The 21,559-nt window shown below is 38.9% G+C and overlaps 1 protein-coding gene across 1 annotated transcript in view; it reads right to left on the bottom strand.

Annotated features, from left to right (window-relative positions):
* The window catches only part of RGS22 (regulator of G protein signaling 22), a 61,083-nt gene extending 46,424 nt beyond the window's left edge, over window positions 1-14,659 (bottom strand). Inside the window, exons 1-4 of the mRNA XM_048287132.1 lie at window positions 14,359-14,659; window positions 13,746-13,774; window positions 11,096-11,158; window positions 1,643-1,864 (exon numbers count right to left, since the gene is read on the bottom strand). Coding sequence (XP_048143089.1) covers window positions 1,643-1,864; window positions 11,096-11,158; window positions 13,746-13,774; window positions 14,359-14,383 — 339 coding nt within the window. The 5' untranslated portion in view covers window positions 14,384-14,659. The remainder of the gene's footprint in view (window positions 1-1,642; window positions 1,865-11,095; window positions 11,159-13,745; window positions 13,775-14,358) is intronic.
* Between the last annotated feature and the right edge of the window lie 6,900 nt (window positions 14,660-21,559).

The raw sequence follows: 21,559 nt of genomic DNA on the forward strand, positions 1-21,559 counted from the left end.
CTACTTGATAAGAGTTGATCTGGGGTGGCTTCTCTTGGTTAGGTCATTGTAGTACAATGAATGGAGCTGACTTCTTTCACCTTGTGTAGTTTCAGTAACCATTGGGGGCAAGCTGTTTCACAGGCCATTTTGTTCCTGCTCAGACTTGAGATGCCAAGCTGAACTGGATGAAGCATCTGTGTTGCCCATCCAGTAAAGGAGGAATCAAAAATAAGAAGAAATACCACCCATTCCACCCAAAAGGAGAAGAAAGGGTACTGAGGCATATTGCTCCTCAAAAGGCTATAATGCTTCCCATTTATGGAAAATATCCCAGGGAAAGAAATGGAATCTTAAATAATACAGAAGCCCTGTTTCTCCAGACCACATGAAAGAAGAAAGTAATAGTGAAATGGCTTTGAATTTCTCAAGAAAGGCCATCCACTGTGGTAAGGATGGGAGGTTAGCCCAGAGAGCCACACTTGCACAAACACACAGCATTTCCTCAGTTTAATACTGAGAGGAAATAAGAAATCAAGAGTAGCCTCTTCTGCTTTTGTGCTCTCAAGCAAAGTATTTGTGAAAATCATTAATTAACTTGGTAGGCATGTCTGTCGGCCTTGTCCTTTTGTATCATTTGTCCAGTTTAAATGCAGATAAGTGCAATATCACATTCGTATGACTTTGTTAAACATCATTGCCTTTTGACCTCTCTCAACACTGTTTTCTTTTCTGAAAATCATTAATCTTATATGGAGAAAAGCAGCAGTCTGTTATAACTCCCTGCTTTTCTCTCAGCTTTCCAGATATGACATAATTTTGAGCAGCCACTGCAAAAAATGTAGCAAGAGCTTAGACTGGCCTTGAATAAAATGAAGTCATGTCAGTCACATCCATGCAAAATAAGCAAGAAAGGAACAAACCAAGCAACCCAGTGAAATACTTTTTGTCCTCAAAACATTTTCTTTAAAGTCCCACATCCAATTATACCAACTTGTATTCTCTCAGGTGCATAAGATGCTTCAACTCCTGATTTTAACCTTCCTAGTTTGTGATGAAGATGGCCCTGGAAGTAGGCAGGTAAGAATACCAAAACTGATACTGTCTAAGCAAGCCTGAAACCGGATTTTTTTTTTCTGAATTCCAACCCATTTTTCCATTAATTTAGCTCTCTTCTTGCCAAAGATTATTTTTTCTGGCCATTTCAATTGATGCTAACCATGTAAATCCTTTAGGAATTAATGGAAGAGAGACTTATGTGTTGCCAGACCACAGATGAGCTCATAGCCACACAAGGAAATTAATTAATAAGGAAAGACTGAGCTGCATTAGTTTCAGTCAATTTGCACATTCCAGGGATCACTAGTAAAGTAACTGTTGTCATAATATTTTTTCTTTTAATATTAAAAAGTATTCAGACCACACAGTTGAACCCTGCCCTACAGAATCTTCAAAATTCTGTGCTACAGGATGTGCATCTGTAATTCCATTCACTTGTCTGCTAGACACATGTGCATTACAGGGCATAATTTGGCCCATCATTATGTTTTCCTAACATAAATTAACATTTTTCCCAAGCTACCAAGCCAAACACAACAATAAGTATTGCCAGTATTTCTACAGTAAGATCTAAATATAAACTCAGGGGCTATAAGATGCTTACCATAGTGTTGTAATTTGGATCAATACCGAAGGTTGGAGAAGCACTGTGCATTTTGGAGAGCTGCCCATCATTCTCTGCTTTCCTTAGAACATCATAAATGGGGCTTCGAGGTTTCTGATCATGTAGAATCTTTTTCGGCTGGCGTTCCAGGCATCGTGGGGGATAATTAACTACTTCAAAAGCCCCAACGTCAGAGTTAAACTTCACTGGCTGGGCAAAAGTCTGCAAAAGAAGTTTGGAAAGCTTATGGTACTGTAATAAGGCAACTGTCATTTAACAAATTACTTTTTATCATATAGAGGCATCCTACAGAATACAAAATTGTATTATGAAGTTTCTTTCTCTTGGGGCCTGAAATAGTAATTTTTCTGCATTCTTGTTTTTGCTGTATAGCTTTCCAAAGCAATCCTACTTTTTTATCTCAGCAATGCTTAATTGTCAAGAATTTAATTCATTCTAGATCACAGACCATTATTTTTCACATGTAAATAAGAGATCCAGTACATTGATATCTAGAATATATAATTAACTGTGACTTTAGTAACTGTCCCAAAGAGAAGTACTCACCTACAGTATCAGATCTCCAGTATTATTCTCCCATTCATTATTATCAACAATCAAGGCTTGAAAATATTAACAATGAAACTGACCTCTTAAATGTGAGATGCATTTGAGGAAGATGAATCTGAAGATTTTCATGTGTAGGAAAGGTTTGGCACCATATTGTTACTTGTAGGTTGAACAAGTACCAAAACCCATGCCCTGTAGTAAATTTTATTATACATCACTAGTTCAGGCAGATACTGTATAATAGATGAGGTAGACTAAAATTCAATTTTGGCCATGCAATTGTGACTTTTGTCAAGGCACAAAACTCCACTGCATGTGTACACACTAAAACAGAGACATCTTTCATCTTTTAAGCTCTAATATTAGGTATTTCCCTAAAAGACTTTCGAATTATCTTACTTGAAATGAAGAGGAAAAATATGGATGAATTTTACAGAAGTCATAGAGGATACCCATGACTGTTATGAATAGGAGATTATATAGAATTTATGTCCATTATGTACTCTATATTATATAGAGTATATAAGCATCTCTGCAGTCAGCTGGACAACAAGGCATGTTGTATTTAAGCACTCAGGAAACTATGGCCACACCTAGACCCAGTGCCAAAATTCATTTTGGCTTCATTCCAGACAGGATCCCACCTGGTGTTTGTACAGTTGTCATTCCCCTGCATGTAATAAGAATATTTTATTTGTTCAAATACTGTATTTTTAATTTCCTTGAACTTTTTCATATATCACATATATGCACACAGACATAATTAATATACATTCTAAATATGCTAAATACATGCTACATATAGCATAGAAATATATTACAGAACAATTTGATTCTTCTTCACACCTGTATAAGCCCAAAGTAATGATATTACTGTCACCTATTTTGTTGCTTCTGTTTGAAGCCCCCTTGTTGATCAATGTCTTGTAGAGCAATGACCATAATTGAACCATGTGGCTGCAACATGTGGTTTCAACATTCCCTACTTATCCCATAATGTCTCACTGTGGAGGCTCAGCCTGGCAAAGCACACAGCATGTGAGAACTTTAAGTGTATGATTAGTGCCTATGACATCACACCACCACTGCTCAGGGCCATGCATTGAATTGCACGAGTCTGTTCAGTTACCAAACTTCAGCTGAAATCATGGATTGGTTTTTGTTCTCTGACACCTTGTGCCTCTTTTGGCATTCATTTTCTCCAGCGCACTCTGCAGGTTTTAGTGGTTTTTTTTCCAGATGTACTGAACAGCATCTAAAAAACCTTTTATGTGTAGTAGATTTCCCTACATTCAGACCTCCTCCCAGTTTGCTATGTGTACATTTCATTTACTTTCAAACCTAATTTGGGCTGCTACCAGCTTTTAAGTGACTAACTGTGCAACCTTAATAGCCTTTAAATGTACTCTTCCTTATATATTCCTTCATGTTTTAAAAAAGAAACAGAAGAAAGTACACCAAGAAACAAAGTACTTCCGTTTCTTAGGATGTGAAATGCTCTCACAAGTGGAAAAAAAAGCAAGCAAAATACAAATTTTGTAATAAAGGGCTATGTGACTAGACATGATGAGATTATTTTGGTTCCATGTTTTTCAAATTGAAAACTAAGCAAATACAATATTAGTTTATCACATATATCTACTTCTATTGAATCATTTGTAACTTACTCTAGATCTAGGGTTTTTTCGATATATATATTCTGTTTAGCTGAACAGAAAACTATGGCAACTTTAATATAGTGAAACAGATGCTAGTGACAATTTTTAAAATGTAAAGTGTATTGCTGTTTTGGGAGTATGATTACCAATCATTTATAAGACAAATATATTAATGGAGCAAAAGAACATGCAGTGATGGGATAGGAAGATTTAGACTTTGTACACTACAAACTTTGCTGAAAAAGGGGGCTCTAGTCCAGACTTTTGGGGTCTGGATGTAGTTACACATCCCCAGGGACATCAAAAGGCATGCATACTTCTATCAAGTCAGAGAGCAGCCAGTGGACTTGAGACTAGTAAGGATGCATCTGGAATACTGCATCCAGTTTTGGGTCCCCTGTACAAGAAGGATATTCACATATTTGATCAAGTCCATCAGACGACTACCAAGATGGTCAGAGGCTGGAGCACTCACTCTTAAGGAACAAGCTCTGGGAAGACTAGCAGCAGCCTTAGAGTATTTACAAGGAGATTGTTGAACAGATAAAGTCAGGCTTTTTAAGGCGGTGTACGGTGGGACCACTTAGCATACACTGAAACAACAGAAGTCTCAACTAGATTATAAGAAAAAATGTAATTGTGGGATGATTAGCATTGGGACAGGCTGTCCAGAGAGGAATCAGCTGTTGGAGGTTTTCAAGACCAATTGCAGAAAGTGCCAAGCAACCTGGTGTCAGTACTAAAGCACTGACCCTGTTTTGAGCAGGAAGCCACACTACAGACCTCCTCAAAGTCCCTTCCAGACAGTAATCTATGACTTTGTACAAGTCCCAGATTCCCAAGAGAGAATCTCTCTATCTCTCAAACTATCATATAAAAGCATTTTAGAATAGTTCAAGCTTTCTGGAGAAGCTTGCTTTAAAAAAACTAGAATGATAAATCAGAATGTTTTTATAAGCACAACAAAAGAAGAGATAATTCCTAATCTTCTTAACTCATCACCACCACAAAAATGATAATGTTATGAGAAAAATCAAGTGGAAACACACAAAAACACACCCCCAGAACCTGATTTCTTGCAGGAAACATTTTCGCAGTTACCATACAGGAGTGAGGATCAGTCAATCTGTTTTCTTTTCAGTATGTGAAGAACTTTGGGGCAAAACACACAATCTAACCATTCTCACACATTACAAGCCACAAAAAAAAATGCACCAAGAAACTGTTCAATACCCTGTAGCAAACTTAAAACCTTTGCAGTGGAAGTCAAGTACTGTAAAATGAGAGAGGTTTATGGCACCACCAATATTCCAGCATTGCAATAATGAGGAATCTCTTTGGTGAAGATGCCTATGTTAAAGAGTGGATGATAGTCTACACTATAAAGGAAAGGGAAGAAGTTATCCATGCCAATCTAATATACTAAGAAATTTCTTTCTTACCCCACATTTGGCAAGTGCTTTGGCTTTTAACAGACAAGTAAAATACACTAACCACAGACTAAGTGTATCATTCTCTTTAGTTTGAGCCAATTTTTGATGCTTTGAAGATAGAAAGGGAAATCTCTGGAGAAATGATACCTCAAGATGTTAAGAAAAAATAAATCGAGTTTGTCAGGAGCCTTGAAGCTTGGGATTCATACATTATCAATGTAGAACAATAAATAAGATCAAGGACTTGAGAATACCAACAAATAAGAAGTCTACAGACTCCGCAAACTTTCACTCACAGGGAAGTCTCCCCCCAAAGCCAGTATGATCAATGTCACTCAGTGTAGTAATCTCAGCTTCAGAAAAAATCTCTGAGCAAATAACAAAAAGCTGTTTTCAGACTGTGGTACAGCAATACTATTAAATAAATAAACAATTGCATATACTTTTTTGACAGCAAAGAAATTTCTTAGCTGTGAAATGCACATTGAATACGGTTTTCAGCTGAAAAATAAACAGAATACATAATTCTGAAACCTGAAGTTATACACTTAACTGAAGGGAAGACAAATTTCTCTCAGTCCTCCCATAACAGAAACCAAAACAGCATCCATCACCATGTTGCCAGGATATCAGACATATAAATCTCACTGTTCTCTGTCTTAACAGTTTTCAGATACACTCAACTTCGGATACAATTAACAAATGTGTAAATATGCTCGCATCCCAGACCCAAATAACGTAGTTTGATCCCAAGAGAAACAGAATGACCACAGTTTGGCTGCTTCTTAGGTTAAGGGCGGGAGTGAATAGAGATCTCATCCAGGAGCATTGCCAAAACTTCCTTAAGAAGGGTATATGTATATCATAAATAAATGTCAGTGAGAGTCCACACCAGAGGAGAATTTGAGCAGCTCTATGAAGTGTCTGGGAAAATTCACACTACACATGGTCAACGCAAAATCTCCCATTGACTTTAGCGAGTCCAGGATTTCCCTTCTGTTGTTGAGTAAGACAAAAGTCGTAATCACGTATCACAATCTAATTAAGAGAGAAGAACATTTAGAGTAAGCACACTATCAATAAGGAATGTAGTCAGGAATGTTTTGTTTGCTTCCTTCAATGTCAAAGACATGATGCCAATTTTAGTCCTGGGTAAGTCTCAACATAACATGCATGTAGGGCCTTCTGTCAAAGCCTTTTAAAGGGAGGTTATATTGGCAACTGCAGCCTCCGTCCTCACACCTGGAAAAGACAAGAGGAAACTAATGAGCATGCACTGATGCCTTGAATAGATTATTTGATGTATGGAATTATTCAAAGTCATCTTCAAAGCCGTGAAGGGCCGGAACTGTGCAGCAGAGTGGATTGCTTTTTTGCTTTCTGCCCTTTCTGTAATCTGCTACTCAGATCAAGCAAGATTTTATTCTTGACAGCACTAGGTTTGCAGGACCATTCTGTCTTCAGAAAGACCGATTGGCCCAAGCTTTGCTACTTGGGCTTTAATTGTTTTCAGAATCATCACCTGCATCAAATGCTGGACCCCAGACTACTTGGAGGAGAGCTTTTACAGTGAAAACAATGTTCAAAAGAAATATTCTTCAAATCTAAAGTTGATAAAATTATGGTCACTTAGTAGATTTCTGCTGCAAGGGAAACCAACAACCAGGGACTTGCCACCAAAATGTCATCTCCTGAATGTGCTTCAATTGAGGCACTTTTGTCTCTAGTGCAACTCCTTGAGGCTGCAAAGAGGAGGAGTGTGCCTTCCTCAGGATCACTGGTAACTGGAAAATGACAGGTAAGACCCAGCACAGACTTGGGATGGAATGAGTAGCAAGCAGCTTGTAGAGTGCAGGAGAAACAAGCTGACATTACTGTGATCGCCTTCAACACTGAGCTGGATGGCAATTTCTGACTTCTGAATTTTCATTCCTGACTAAACATATCCTTGGATGTTTTTAATACATGAATCAGAGATTCAAATTCTAGCCTGAACTCCTAGAAATGGAAATATATCCAGGCCAATGTTTCTCTTAAATCGTTCATTTTACATTAGTTACTAAGGAAGGTGTAACTCATTTGTGTGCCATATAATTGGTTTCTGCTACTGTGAAAGCACTGTACTACTGGCAACAAGTACCCTCCTGAGGTTTTTTGTATTATGTATTTCAGAAATACTTTCTGTAAATTACACTTTATTACAGTATATAGCTCTTTGGAGTACCTAGATATTTATGTCAGATTACATTGAATGCCATTATAACAAGAGGATCACATAAGGGATACACTGTAAATCAAAGCAAAAAAAAAACCCACATGAAAAACCTGTTGCTGCTATAGCAAGTCCCCAGTGATACAATTTTCCATCTACTAATGGTGCATTATAAATCAATGCAGAGGCAGTCCCTTAAAATAAGCATATGCTCCCCCTGATTTCTTGTATCAAGTCTCACAATATTTTCAGTTTAACTTGTTGCCTAACTACTAGCACACCTGGGTAATACTGTTCCCAGGCAACAGTGTATAAGCACAACAAGAATAAAGCAATGGAAATTTCAATGCGCTGTTTTAGTAGAAGCCTTCTGAGAAGGAGAGGGAAATCAGGAATGCAAGGTATTCAAACCACAGAACTCAAGGCATTAACAGAACTTAATCCTGAAGAGGATAAATCCTTAGGAAAAGATCAAAGAGAAAATAAAACCAATTATGAGAACATTACAGTTAAAAATAGCTAATAGATCATCTGTTTTCATGAAGATATGTAAATATGTAGAAGAGAGACCATGCATCATCTTAGAAACCTATCAAGATTACCAGCATAAAACAGTGTTTACTAGGAGTGACTGTGAACTCTTTTCTGTGGACTTCCAGAGCTGTCAGGAGTGCCTGGACAATTGCTGCAGTTCAGAGGTGCTGAGCTGCACCAGGACTGTGGGCTGAGGAGACCTCTGAGCCCAAGAATTTTGGCATCCAACAGATGTCCTGAAATTTGCGTATGTCCAAGGAGATCAAGAGACCAAAAAGGCTGAACTTCTTAACCACTCCATCCTCTGCAATTTGGGCAAAACTTGAAGCATAGTTTCCAAACAAGCAGCAAATGCATGGAAGATGGTACTCCTGTGCTAAGAACAATCTGGCACATGGAGGAAGGCCTGGGTTTAAAACCTGAGTAGTCAGGCTTGGATTTAGGCAGACATCCTAAGGCGGCTGCAGGGGGAGGGGGGCGGCGGGGGCCTGAGGGAGTGGAGATGTTGGAGGAACAAAAAATCCAGCCCTCTCACCACACATTTTGTTCCACCTGTGTCTCTCTAGCTTTGCATACTCTTCGGAATCTTGCAGTGTGGTGAAAGCATATAAAGACCGAGCTCCTGAAAGAAGTCAGTATCAACGCTGTGCACAAAACTCACACTCTGACATAAGAGTTAATACCTCCAGATTCTATTTTAGGATTAAATTTGGCAGGAGGAGCCCATTCTACCATCCTTAGTAGTGCAATTTCCATGCTGTGTACATTTACACAAATCTGTGATGTGGCTTAGAGAGACAGCTATATCCGTTTCAATTTAGTAAGCCAAATCAGTCAGTTATGAATCACAACTGAACTTATTTCATTAGTGGCTTCACCAAAGTCTGAGGTCCAAGGAGCATCAAGAAATATTCTACCCTCTCCTAATGCTGGCAGTGGTTCCTACCAAGCAAGCTGTAGAATGGATATATGTTCTTGTAATGTAGCCTGTTGGACTGCAGTGCCCTAGGAAGGGAATGGACTGCGGGGCAGTTCTGTGGCACATCAGGTGGGAGCCACAAGTGACACTGTGGAAAGGCCTGTGCCACCTGGCAAGGGACTTTGTAAGGTGTCAGGGCCAAGACTTCTAAAATGAAGCTGGATGAGGTTGCCACATTGAGGGAGCAGGATTGTACATGTGACTCTCAATTGAGTATGGGGAGGCAGGCTAGTTGATAGGGAAAAGGAGCAAAATAATAGGAGAACTGGTTAAATACAGGGTACTGGGTGTGATGGTTTAACCATAACTGGATCAGCACACAGAATACAGGATAAGGCTGCATCCTTCTAGCTGCAAATGGGAGAGAAACAGGAGGGAAGTGCCAACTTTGAAACCTTCTGAGCCATGAAGAGAAAGAGTTTGTTCTTTGTTGGAGTGAGAGCTCCTCTGAACCCAGGCCCAGAGGAAAGCCAAAGCAAAGGGGTTGAATAAAACCTTTGGATAAGCTGAGATACATGAAGTCACACCAAAGTGAAATAGAAATATAGATTTTTAACTTTTAGTAGAAATATATGCTAAGTGCTTTAAACATTGAAAAGCTGCAGCAGAGACCTTAAACACAGTTCCTACTGCAGCAGTGTAACCTTCACAGAATTTCTTTACTTTATACAAACATAGATGGAACTATACTGTTCACATTTTTTAGACAGAGTGTTCACATAAACAATAAGAGCTGATAGAAACTATATATGCAAATCTGTGTAATACCTATGTAACATTTGTGTAAGACTTACAACTACTAGAATTAGACCAGGATAGGTTAAGAAAAGAAAAACGAGAATCGTGTGTTAATTTTATTGGTCAATTAACAAATATAATCCACATTTCTGTAAGTTTAGAGAAGAAGAAGCTGTTTTCTACTTGCTGTTTGCCTGCTGGTGCTGCTGTTGCTGCTTGGCCTTATCATGTAACCCCTTCGAACTCTACCTTCAGAAAACTATGAGACTATGAAATACAGAACTTTAGCAGGACAGCAGCCTCCTCTGCTCTTTCACCCTCATCCAAAAAGGGAGGATATCCCATCAAAAGCTCAACCATTCTTGAGCTCAAATGTTAATTAATCACTGAATGCATTGCCAGAAAACTGTAAAAGGACAAACATTCATTATGCCGTCATGCTGTGACACTGTAATAGAGGCAGACACCTTTTAAATAAGTATTTATGTGTTTTTCTCATTTCCTATTCATTTTATTTTAGTGCACTGTGATTTAAATACATAAATTATTAATTACATAAGTTTAAATACATAAACCAAGAAGGTCTGGTGTACATTCGGAAGAGCATTGCCAGCAGGTCAAGGGCTCATCAGTACATCAGAGACATGGAGCTTCTGAAGCAGGTCCAGTGGAGGGCTATGAAGATGATTAAGGGACTGAAGCAACTCTGTTATGAGGAAAGATTGAGGGAGCCAGGCACATTCAGGCTCAAGAAAAGACAAATAAGAGGGGACCTCATCAATGTCTATCAGTATCTGAAGGGAGGATGATGCCAGGCTCTGCTCAGCAGTGCCAAGCAATAGAACAAGAGGCAACGGGCAGAAACTGGTGCACTTGAAGTTCCACCTGAACACGAGGAAGAACTTCTTTACTGTGTGGGTGACTGAGCACTGGAACAGGCCGCCCAGAGAGGTGGTGGAGTCCCCCTCACTGGAGATATTCAAGAACCATCTGGATACAAATCAGTGTCATGTGCTCTGGGATGACCCTGCTTGAGCAGGGAGGCTGGACCAGATGACCGATCCACTGTGCTCCCTTCCAACATGACACATTCTGTGATTCTGTAAATTAGCAAGATAACATCTGTCTCCAGAAGTCCAGATGCTGGGCTGTTCTTACTGATAATAACACTGAGCACTGAGAGTTGCTACCATTAAAATACAGATATATTGTAAAAGTCATTTAAGTAGCAAGTGGCAAAATATAAAATTTTCCAAGATGGATTAAGTTACTCTTAATCTTAGTAAGGCATTTCTTGTATTTTTCAATGGATTTCTGTAAGGTACTTACCGGAAGACTCAAAAATTCATTAAAGTAATCCACAAGCATATCATCTGTGGCTAAGCATTCTTCCTATAGAGACAAAACCACAAAGCATGGCTTGTAATAACTTGCACTAACATGGTTTGAATGCACTATTGCCTCAAATTGTATTTTTTCCATGAGATATGACATAGAAGATTTTGCAAAATATTATTTCCCATTTTTGAGAATATAGTCATTGCATCACTGTTATATTCTAGCCATTGCACACTGCCAAGGTCCTTAGCAATTTAAAACACACACATGAAGGTAAATCCTTTGCCAATAAATGTATAGATAAAGCTTTCATAAACCCAACAGCTTCTAGATGCTGAAAGTCTGCATGTTTACTTTTGAAAAAATGTGCATAAGCTAACAGTCTAGAAATTCCCCACATTGTACCTTTCTCTCTTGCACTTGGGAAGAAGGAGAGTATAGTATTTCACCAGGGCCACCTTCTGCTCTCCTGCTGCCACTTGGCGATGTTTGAGGGAAAAAAGGGAGTTCACTAACCTATAATTTGGCTCAGCAAGCAAGCAGTGTATGCCATACTTTGAATCTGACAGAACTGGGAGGCTTCCTGTTGACCTCACCCAAAGTAAAGACTGCATCTGCAGGTGTTTTTGTATCCTTTTTGACCCCTGCATTTTAAATCCTGCTAACTTGACTCAAAAACTGTGGACTAGAAGTTGACTTTTTTTTGCTGTTGACAAATACAAAAGTATGGCTCCAAATCTTACTTTTACTGTACTCAGTATCTCCACCATCCCCATTTCAATTCAACAGAGGGGAAAACTGGAACATCATTCCACTGGTCTTCAGATATGTGTCTTCAGTATAATGAAGACACTTAAATAATTTTTAATAGTTTCATTTTCCTGAATATTCTATAATTTCAGCCTTGCAAAGCAAGGAGAATGCATTTAAACCTAATGTATTTGCCAATAGCAGCAAAGGTGTCGCAACACAAATCTTTTTTCTCTTTCTTAAGTTCATAGCATTGAACTGTGCTAGTGAGGAATAGCATTAAACAGAGGTTATGCACAGAGTACAGGCAGGCAGTATCTTGATCCAAACCCCAGTGGTCTAACCTAAATACAGATAGCTTGTGCTCAGATAAGGAAGAAATCTGAGATAACATGCATGACAAGTCAGGACTAGACCTAGATGGCGTTTGTCTGGCCCTAGTCTGCCAGCATTTATTCCTTAGCACTTGTGGTTGCTGTTATGACTGATACAGGACAGGCAAGCTAGCTCACACTCACTAGAAAACGCTGCCAGTGCTGAAAGCAAGGCTTTCGTGCTTTATTTGCATCACAGGCCTGTGGCCCAAGGCAATTGCAGTGCCACGGACTTAGAGATGTTTGGGCACTGATTAAATAGAAATTACCAGAGTGCCTAACCCATTTTGAAATCAACAGAAGATCCTCTCACTAATGTCGATAGGCACTCAGATCCAGAAATATCAATTCTGCAAGTGTTAACACAATCAAGAAAAGAAACTAATTAGAAACAAGCTATAGTCAGCCTCATATTTGGTTTGACACTGACAAGGATGAATCTTGAGATAGGACTAGATATGGTAATACATCGTGAAAATATTTTATTTTTTCAAAGGACTTATTCAAAACAATTAATTTATTATTGGCTGAAGTCTAAGCTCTTTAGGAATATGCAGGTAATATGTTTTTAATTTCCCAAAGATATAATTCTCTGTAGTCCCATATAACACCAAGAAATGTAAACACAATGGTTGATTAATAGATAAAATGTTTATGATCTTCTTAATGTGAGCTTTATTACTTACTGCATCTATACACAATATAGTTTCCCCTGGTTTTTGGAGGTTTTTTGTAGACAGTCTTATTTTCATTTGAAATCATAGTTGCACTTTTGTATGTGCACATTATAGGTTATGGAGTTGCATGTACAATACTATAGCTTAGATTTTTGTGTCAGAAAGCATTTGGTTTCATTTCTTCCCATACCATCTCTCCTGCTGCACAGTCCAAATTATGACTAAAAAAAGCTGCCTTAGAATTGCAGCTGGAGGTTAAGGTGTGCTAAAAATTGGTCCAAAACTTATGTTGGTTCTGTTTATGGTAATAAACACTATAAATAAAAGAGTATCTAGAGGTTCCCAAAAGCAGTATCAACGAATTTATACATTAAAATACACAGTGACAAAGGCATCCAAAACAGAGAATAGGCAAACATTACCTGAGCTGCAACATTAAAGGTGTCATTTCTTATGAGGTAACAGACAAACATATATACCTTTCAAACAAGAAGATAAACATCAGGGAAATCCTACAATGAGTTATGAGCAAAGGGCAGAAAAAGTAAAGTACAGAGATTGCTAAACCTGTCATGTTGAATCTTTAAGTTATTTGTTTCCTTCCTTCATCTTAATTCACTTTCATTTCCATCTTTATTCTCCATAGTCTTCTGTTATTTTTTCACTAATTATTTTCAAACAAAGTATTTTGTCTGACAAAATTTTAAGAAATTGCTCAGTAATCCATACTTACAGAAAAGAAATGAGAAAACAGACAACAGTTACCAAAATGTTCTTTTGCTTTTTTTGCTCCATAGCTGCAGGATGAAAATAATGACCAAGCCTTATAAGCATACTTACTAACATTTCTTCTGTTATACATGGAGGTTCTGAAAAAAAGATATTAAATATGTTATCCAAGTAATACAGTCAAGCTGGTTCAACTACAATACAGAAACAAAAAGTAGTGAGGCATGACAACCGTCCTGGGTATTCTGAAATAAAATAACTTAGTCTGAAGAAATAAAATAAACTAAGAATATGCAGTAATGTTGACTCGTGCACAAGAATTATTTAAATATAATTCAAGTATTATTTAACTATATTATTTCTCATACATATCAGTTAACTTCATGTCAGCTTTCCTCTGCAAAATTGACAACTAGAAGCTTGGTGGTTTAATGAAAATACAGATTTGTAAGAGACTTGCAAAGCTTTGAACAGCAATTACAAATCATATGACAAAATTAAAAAGATGCAATTGTGTTCCCGAATAATCAAATCTCATTCATTCTAGGAGAATATCCTGTCTTTAGTGATGCCGTTTGAAGGGAGTAAAGTTCTCTCTTCGGACTGATGAATTCTGCCGGGCAAATGCCCCTCTTTTGTGTCACCGTCTCTGTACCTGAGGCCGCCACCGTGGGGCCCGAGCCCCCGTGCGCCCCGGAGGCAGCCCAGCCCTGCGGGGACGTACCGGTGGTGAGCCTCTTGGACCGCATCCTGGGTCCCGCAGCCGCCAGCTGCAAAGGGGAGATCCCGGAGAGCGGCGGGAGCAGCGCCAGGGTCGCCGGGCCCGGCAGGGGCCTGAGGCCGCCGCGCCGTTGCCGTGGCGCTGCAAACAGGGCTCGGGCAGCGCCCAGCCCGCACCGCGCTCCCTGAGGGAGGACAGTCCCAAAGGAAATGCCTGAGAAGTAGAAATCTGAGGATACTTGCAGCCAGAAATGAAACTAAACACTCCGAGAATGTTAGTTTCTGCCTTGGCTCCAAGATGTAAGGAAAAGTCACGTTTCTGGTGGGGTCAGCAAAAGCTGTGTGCAAAGAAGGAATTCAGGCTCCTGTGTGAGGATTTCAGTGGGATTTAGGTATTTCACAACTGGAATCTGAAAACCATCCTGCCTAGCAAGTACCTTATCCTAGAACTGCATAAATCCCTCAGGATTTTTTGGCATGAAAGTTCACTAAAGATTACTGCTGCTTATTTCCAGACCAGCACTACTTTTAGCAGCTTGGCAAAAATCCCACTGGGATCAGTTGTACAAGATGTCATGTATGCAAGGCACATGAAGGGCTCCTCTGAGAAGCCTAATCCATCTTGGGACTTGGGAAGTGCCCAAATTGCACCAAGACCTTGCCATTCCCAGATAATTATCATTTGTGTCCCCTTTCACAGAGTAGTGTATTCAGTTGTACTGCTCAGTTGTGAAAAAAAGTTTTATTTTAACTTGTACATGACTTTGGTGGAAACCATGGTTAAGTAAAAGCAGAACAAATGCACATGCTCAGGGACTGCAGCTTAAAGTCCCGGAATTGATGAGTGTTAATAACGAACAAGCAGCAAATCTGTTACCATAGAGGCAGGGGAAATGGCTTCATCTAGAAACACATGATGTTTTGCACCCTCTACTCCAGATATGCATTCTCACTCCTGAGGATGCCTGTCCAAATACAATCACTGATCTAATTGCTAAATGCCAGAATAATGCTTCTTCAAATTGTCTCAATGGAGTATTGTTAGCTGTCTGATTAGCTTTTTAGGGTGGTTTGGATCGGGGTGGGGGGCAGGGGTGTCCCTTAAGGGGACTATAGTATTTCCAAAGACCTAAGAGATATGCTGAATAATAGTTATTCAAGATACACATTTCAGCCAAAAGTTTCATAGAGAGCATACTCAACAAAAGTAAAGAATAAAATATAAAGATTCAGACAAGTTAGCTATTGACAATTTAAATATCAGTATTCTGATGAAGTATTAACTATTCTTACATCCTCTATATGCAGATTCTATTCAATAAGACATGACAAACAGTAAGCTAACATCAAATTTCCTAGTGCTATGTATCAGGACATATTCTATTGTCACTATGAAATATTTCAAAGAGGTATATTTAATGCATATGTAAGAGAAATATGCATAACAGCCCATAAAATGCAAAGTTAAACTTTTTCAACAGGTAGAAGAATGGCACTCCATTGTATTATGAGCCTGGATTGTCTCATAACCAAACTACTTAATATGATTTTAAATGTTTAAGCTAATGTTCATTCCGCTCATTTTCCCCCGCCCCTCTTTCTTTCTGATGTAGGTATAAACATAGTCTGCAGTGTATAACTTTCTCCTAAACTTCCCTAATTGCTTGCAATTTTTGAAGAAAATACAACAGGAACATGATGAATGAGCTTTTTTTTTTTTTTTTTTTATTAGAAGTGGAAGCTACAAGGCAGCTCAGAAACAACTGAAATCTGGGAATGAGTCAATTAAGAAAAATAATACTTTAAAAGGTCCTTTTTCTATCCTTCTATCATCAGGTATATTTTGACATAAAATTCTTAGGTCTTTGTGCTGTTTCAATGTGCTTCAAAGATTACATTTAGGATTAAGCTCATCGAAAAATACACACTGTACTCTCTCATGGAGAATCTATTAGCGGTCATCATCACTTTTTCATTATCCTAGTTAACAACACACATTTAGGTCAAATACTTTGTGTGTGTGCATTTCAGTCCTGATTTTATATTGTCAGTTAAAAGTACACTAGCTAGTGAAGCTGAGATATAAAGATAAAGCTCATTTTCCTCCTTTTTCACATTTCTGTTTCCATGCTCTTATTTTATTTTAATTTTTATTATTATTTAGCTTAGCAGATCTGCAGGCCTACAGGGTGTTTCATAACTATAGTCAAAGCCATGATCTATCCCAAAAAGCATCTTATCCTGTAGTAAAGATGAATGGCTAGACAGGATGGGGAAAAAGTTCTAAAAAAGGTGATACCTGTAAAATATTAGGCAAAAGAAAGCAAAAATACTAAAAGTAGGTTTAAAAGTGTTAGAAATTTTAGAAAATGGTAATCTATCAGAAGGCCATCACAGGCAGAGACTGCACTGGAAGGCAAGTGGAAGGAAAACATCAGTTGGTCCACTTCATACCTACTGGCATTTCCCTCATCTGTATTAATGAAGAACCATTTGGAGAGGTGAACTTTCAGTCAAGCCTTTAATCTGTCCTCCACAAACCTCTGACATTTATGCTTTCTGCCGTTTATCAGGGTAAGGATTTCTAAGTATTCCCCAGGCAAAGCAGATCAAAACTGCTGAGACAACTTTGCCCTCAAAGAACCACATGTATAAGCTATGCCAGCTTGCTGGATGAACAAGCCTCCTTGGGACTTGCTCAGGTAAAGACAAAATGTAAACTGGATTGCTTTATTAAATCCAAATGCACAGTTGTGTTTGTAGGTGCTAACCTGTGCTTGATTCCTGGCAGTGGTCATAGTGAAGTCATGAATTTTCATGTAATTTTCAAAAGGTAGCAAATACTAATAACAAAAATGCAGATACACCTCTAGAGAGATACTCAAGGGCAGCTATTGATTTTCCATAGAAACACTGCATCTCAGATATAAGGGGGCATTTCCTGCTATGACACCTTTAATACCTAAATATTTTTACAGAAATCTGACTTTAGTTGGATATAACTACTGTTTCTTTTTCAGATGATTACCACAGAGATTTTAGTTTTGCATCTGAAAGCTGCAGTCACATACACTGAAAACAGGTGCTAGGAAACCTATTTAAACATTGACTGCAGAAGTGCCAAAGTGGGAGTCAGATCATGAGAGGGAAGTACAAACCCAGTGTCAGATAGCTGGCCCTTAAATTATTCTGTTGGCAAAAGCACAGAGGCTGCCTGTGGTGATGGTAAGGCCTCTGAGTTGAATCTGATAGTCCCAGTTTACAGGCATGGTTTAATGCAATTCTATGGCTGTCAGAAAAAATTAGTGCAAACACCTGAGGAAACTGTTATTGGGAATATGAACAGTCAAAAGAATTTGAAAAGGAGAGAGAAAATATTCCTGAAGATAGTCTAGGTGAAGAGCAAAAAAGCAAGTGCTTAAAAATAAAATAGGATGGGTCAATAGCATCCTGGCCTGTATCAGGAATGGTGTGGCCAGCAGGACCAGGGCAGTGATTGTCCCTCTGTACTCAGCACTGGTGAGGGCACGCCTCAAGTTCTGTGTCCAGTTCTGGGCCACTCACTACAAGAAGGACATTGAGGTGCTGGAGCTTGTCCAGAGAAGGGCACTGGAGCTGGGGAATGGTTTAGAGCACAAGTCCTGTGAGGGAGGAGCAGCTGAGGGAGCTGGGGGTGTTTAGCCTGGAGCAAAGGAGGCTCAGGGGAAACCTTATCACTCGCTATCTACAGCTACCTGAAAGGAGGTTGTAGTGAGTGGGGGTCCGTCTCTTTTCCCAGGTATCAGGTGATAGAACAAGAAGAAATGGCCTCAAGTTGTGACAGAGGAGTTTTAGATTGGCTATTAGGAAAAAATTCTTCACCAAAAGGATTGTCCAGCACTGGAACAAGCTACACAGGGAAGTGGTTGAGTCACTATCCCTGAATGTGTTTAAGGAACTTGTGACACTTAGAGACATGGTTTGGTGGTGGACTTCGCAGTGCCAGGTTAATGGTTGGACTCAATGATCTTAGTGGGCTTTTTCAACCTAAACCATTCTATGATTCCAGAAACAGTAAAGGAAGAAATGTAACCTAGCTTTGGGCTATCAACATTAAAAACCTTTAAGTACTGGAGGAGAATCTCAGAGGGAAGTCCAAAGAGCTTTACCTCTACAGAAGTCTTTATTCGGATAGTCACTGGAGAATACTTCTGGACTTGTCCATGTTGCCAATGGCCCAAGGATTCCTATAAAAATCTTATTCTATCAGGACAATGTAGGAGTGTCTTACCAGATTTATGTAGCATATCTTTCAGCTGAAACATAGATATAGATCAGAAGAAACTGTGACAGTTATTTCTCACAGAGATTTCACTGTCAGAGGATGTATCCAAAGTTTTGGCACTATGTACAAAAGATTGTATTGTTACTGTCTATTATCTGTTTTCCATGTAGATAAACTGGAGTCATCTTTGTAATACATTTTGGCTGTGCTAATTTAAGCTTTTCAAATTTATTACCACTTCCTACTTCTAGTTGCGCAAGTAAATTTCATTACTTCTTTTTTTTTTTGCAGTCACTCGCAGCTTGGTTTATGTCAGGTCAGTTTCTTGATCATGGCTTAACAGGAATTCCAGTCCACCAAAGGTCCAATGCAAGAGGCATAATGAAGAAGCTTCAGCAGACAGGAATAGCATATGCCAATAACATCAGACACGTCCTTTAGCAGATCATCTCCTGGCAGTAGGTGTCAAATACCAACAAGAAACACTAAACGCATGCATGTCCTCCCTTCCTTGCTATCAAGCAGGTGTCAACAGCAGTCCCCAAAGCCAGGATTCCCCAGCTGAATTATCCAAGTGAAATATTACTGATGCACCAAGTCTGGATAGCAGTAGAGCTGTTTGAGACAAAACATCTCACTGACCACCAGTTCCCACGTTTTTGTTACACTGCTGTGGTTGCTGTGGAGTTCTATAATGAAATAGATTGGGAGACTCATTGAGCAGAAAAAAACAATCAGGAGGAAAAAAAGAAAAATATTTCATGTTCCTCCACTTCAAGAACACAGCAGTGTCTACTCAACAGGTGCTGAGAATTGTATGAGAATCCATAACTAATAGGTGCTCCTTAAGATTTCAATAATGCTTCAGAAAAGCATCTAAAAATTACAGCCGTCTTCTTTTGTAGATATTTGACTTTCCTAACTACCTATTGCTCTGCTAGACTCCAGGAGTACCTAGCTAAAAAAATAAAGAACACTTTAAGTTACCAAATTCCCACCCCGTCTTCATTTAACAGACAAACAAAACCAGAACAAAACAAAACAAAACAAAACAAAAAAAAGAAAAAGCTGTCATTCTGACATTGTTTAAAATATGTTACATGGGAATACTTAGTCTTTTCCAATTTGAGTTTAAAAAAGTTAATGTTTTCCCTTTCTTGTTTACTAAAGCCTTCAGAGCGTCAATTAAGTATGAATAAAATCCATACAATGTTTTTCCTGTAATCATTTAAAAACCATGATAGAGGAGGCACTTTTACAGTATTCATACTTCATAAAACCATATTGGATTTTATTATCAAATATATTTTCTGTACTTGGGGAATAAAGTCCAGAGCTTGCAACTCCTGAAACTACCAATTCTCAAATGCTTCAACTGCAACACTTCCATGAAAGAGTTAGGTTTTGTACTCTAGACTGGCATGGAGACTGCTGGATAATCCAAGTCTCTGGCTGAGAGAGGAACTGAGCCAGGAGGCACTGTTCAGGCCAGTCTATAATTCCATGATCTTGCCTGGTTGCTGTAGGACCTGGCTGCGGGCCCAGCACAGCTTCACTTTGTAAAGGAGGCCCTGGAGAAATAATACCATCCGAACTGCTTCCCAGGATGCTCTCTCCTCTTGTAGATTTTGGTATGCAGCTCCCGGGGGCAAGAATTATAGCCACCAGTGCTTTAAGCCATGCAAAATATTTTGCATTTGTAATGTTGAGTCAGTGTGTATGGGTTAAAGAGAGAAGGAAAACTAGAGTTCTGTTCTGTAAGAAAAGCCTTTGGTGCCCCCTTGTGATATTTTATCATCAGCATTTGAAGTTTAGGGCTATTTTCAGTGAGGAAAGCAGTTCAACATTAAGATGGTTTCACATTTAAGTAAGTTAATTGAGCAAGCTTTTCAAGAATTAGTTTGTTTTATTGGTATCTACTCCGTGTTATATGACATTCTCCCAGGACTACTTTATGCCAATTATTTAAGCCAAGGAAAAAGTCCGGAACAGGAACTTAAATAGTGTCCCAGTGAGCATTTCTGTTTGAAGCAGAAAACAGGACCCATCATACTTTCTCATATTATGCCTGTTTGGGATACAGAGTCTTGAACAACTTCAGAAACACTTCCAGCAGAAATGCTGAAAGGTAACTGCATCCCAGTAATAGTTTTTGTACATCACAATACAGTACACAAGGGAAAAAGGAAAATGAAGACTAAAATTGCAGTATTCACGGAGTGCTGCTTTTGTACAAATCTTTTCAAAACAGGAAAGAATGTTTGCAACACAAGCAGAACTCATTTTTAAAAGCCGAAAAGGTTGCTATGGCCACAATCTCCATAGCATCTAATCTATCAAAATGTGCACCAGGAAAATGTGATGTATTCATACCAGAGGTAAATTTCATTTTGTGTCCCAGTGGTCTACATATAGGCTGGGTACTGTGGTACTGAGTCCTGGCAGAACTTGTAGGAGATGTGTTCTTTAGACCCCTAATAATGTATTACACTCAATTCAGGACTTCAGGAACTTTAGTGTCTGCTCAGTGAACATGAGATAGGAGTCCTCCATTTAGGCACCAGCAGTACTTCAGGATGATAACATTTTTGCTGAAGTGGAAGACTGCTGCACAACTGCTGAGTAATTCAGCAATAATCTTGCAGCTCCAAACAGTAACTTTTACCAAGCTTTACTATGTTTTCTAGGGTACTACTGCTTCCCAACTAGCTGTCCCTCTTTTTCCAAAGCTACTGTCCTTCTACCACTTCAGCTGGTTCTAGTCATGACACAATAGCTAAGTTTAAGTAGTTTATGGAAATAGGTTTTTTACTATAAGTCCAGAGTGAAAAGCAAAGCTGAAATACGTGCACAGTTTCCACATCCCATTTGCCTACAGAGAGATTGAAGTACCTACAGAATTAAGACACAAGCACTGTGGCAGAATTGCTTTCAGAATGAG

Source organism: Corvus hawaiiensis, chromosome 26 (assembly GCF_020740725.1).
Source record: "Corvus hawaiiensis isolate bCorHaw1 chromosome 26, bCorHaw1.pri.cur, whole genome shotgun sequence".
NCBI classification, from domain to species: Eukaryota; Metazoa; Chordata; class Aves; order Passeriformes; family Corvidae; genus Corvus; species Corvus hawaiiensis.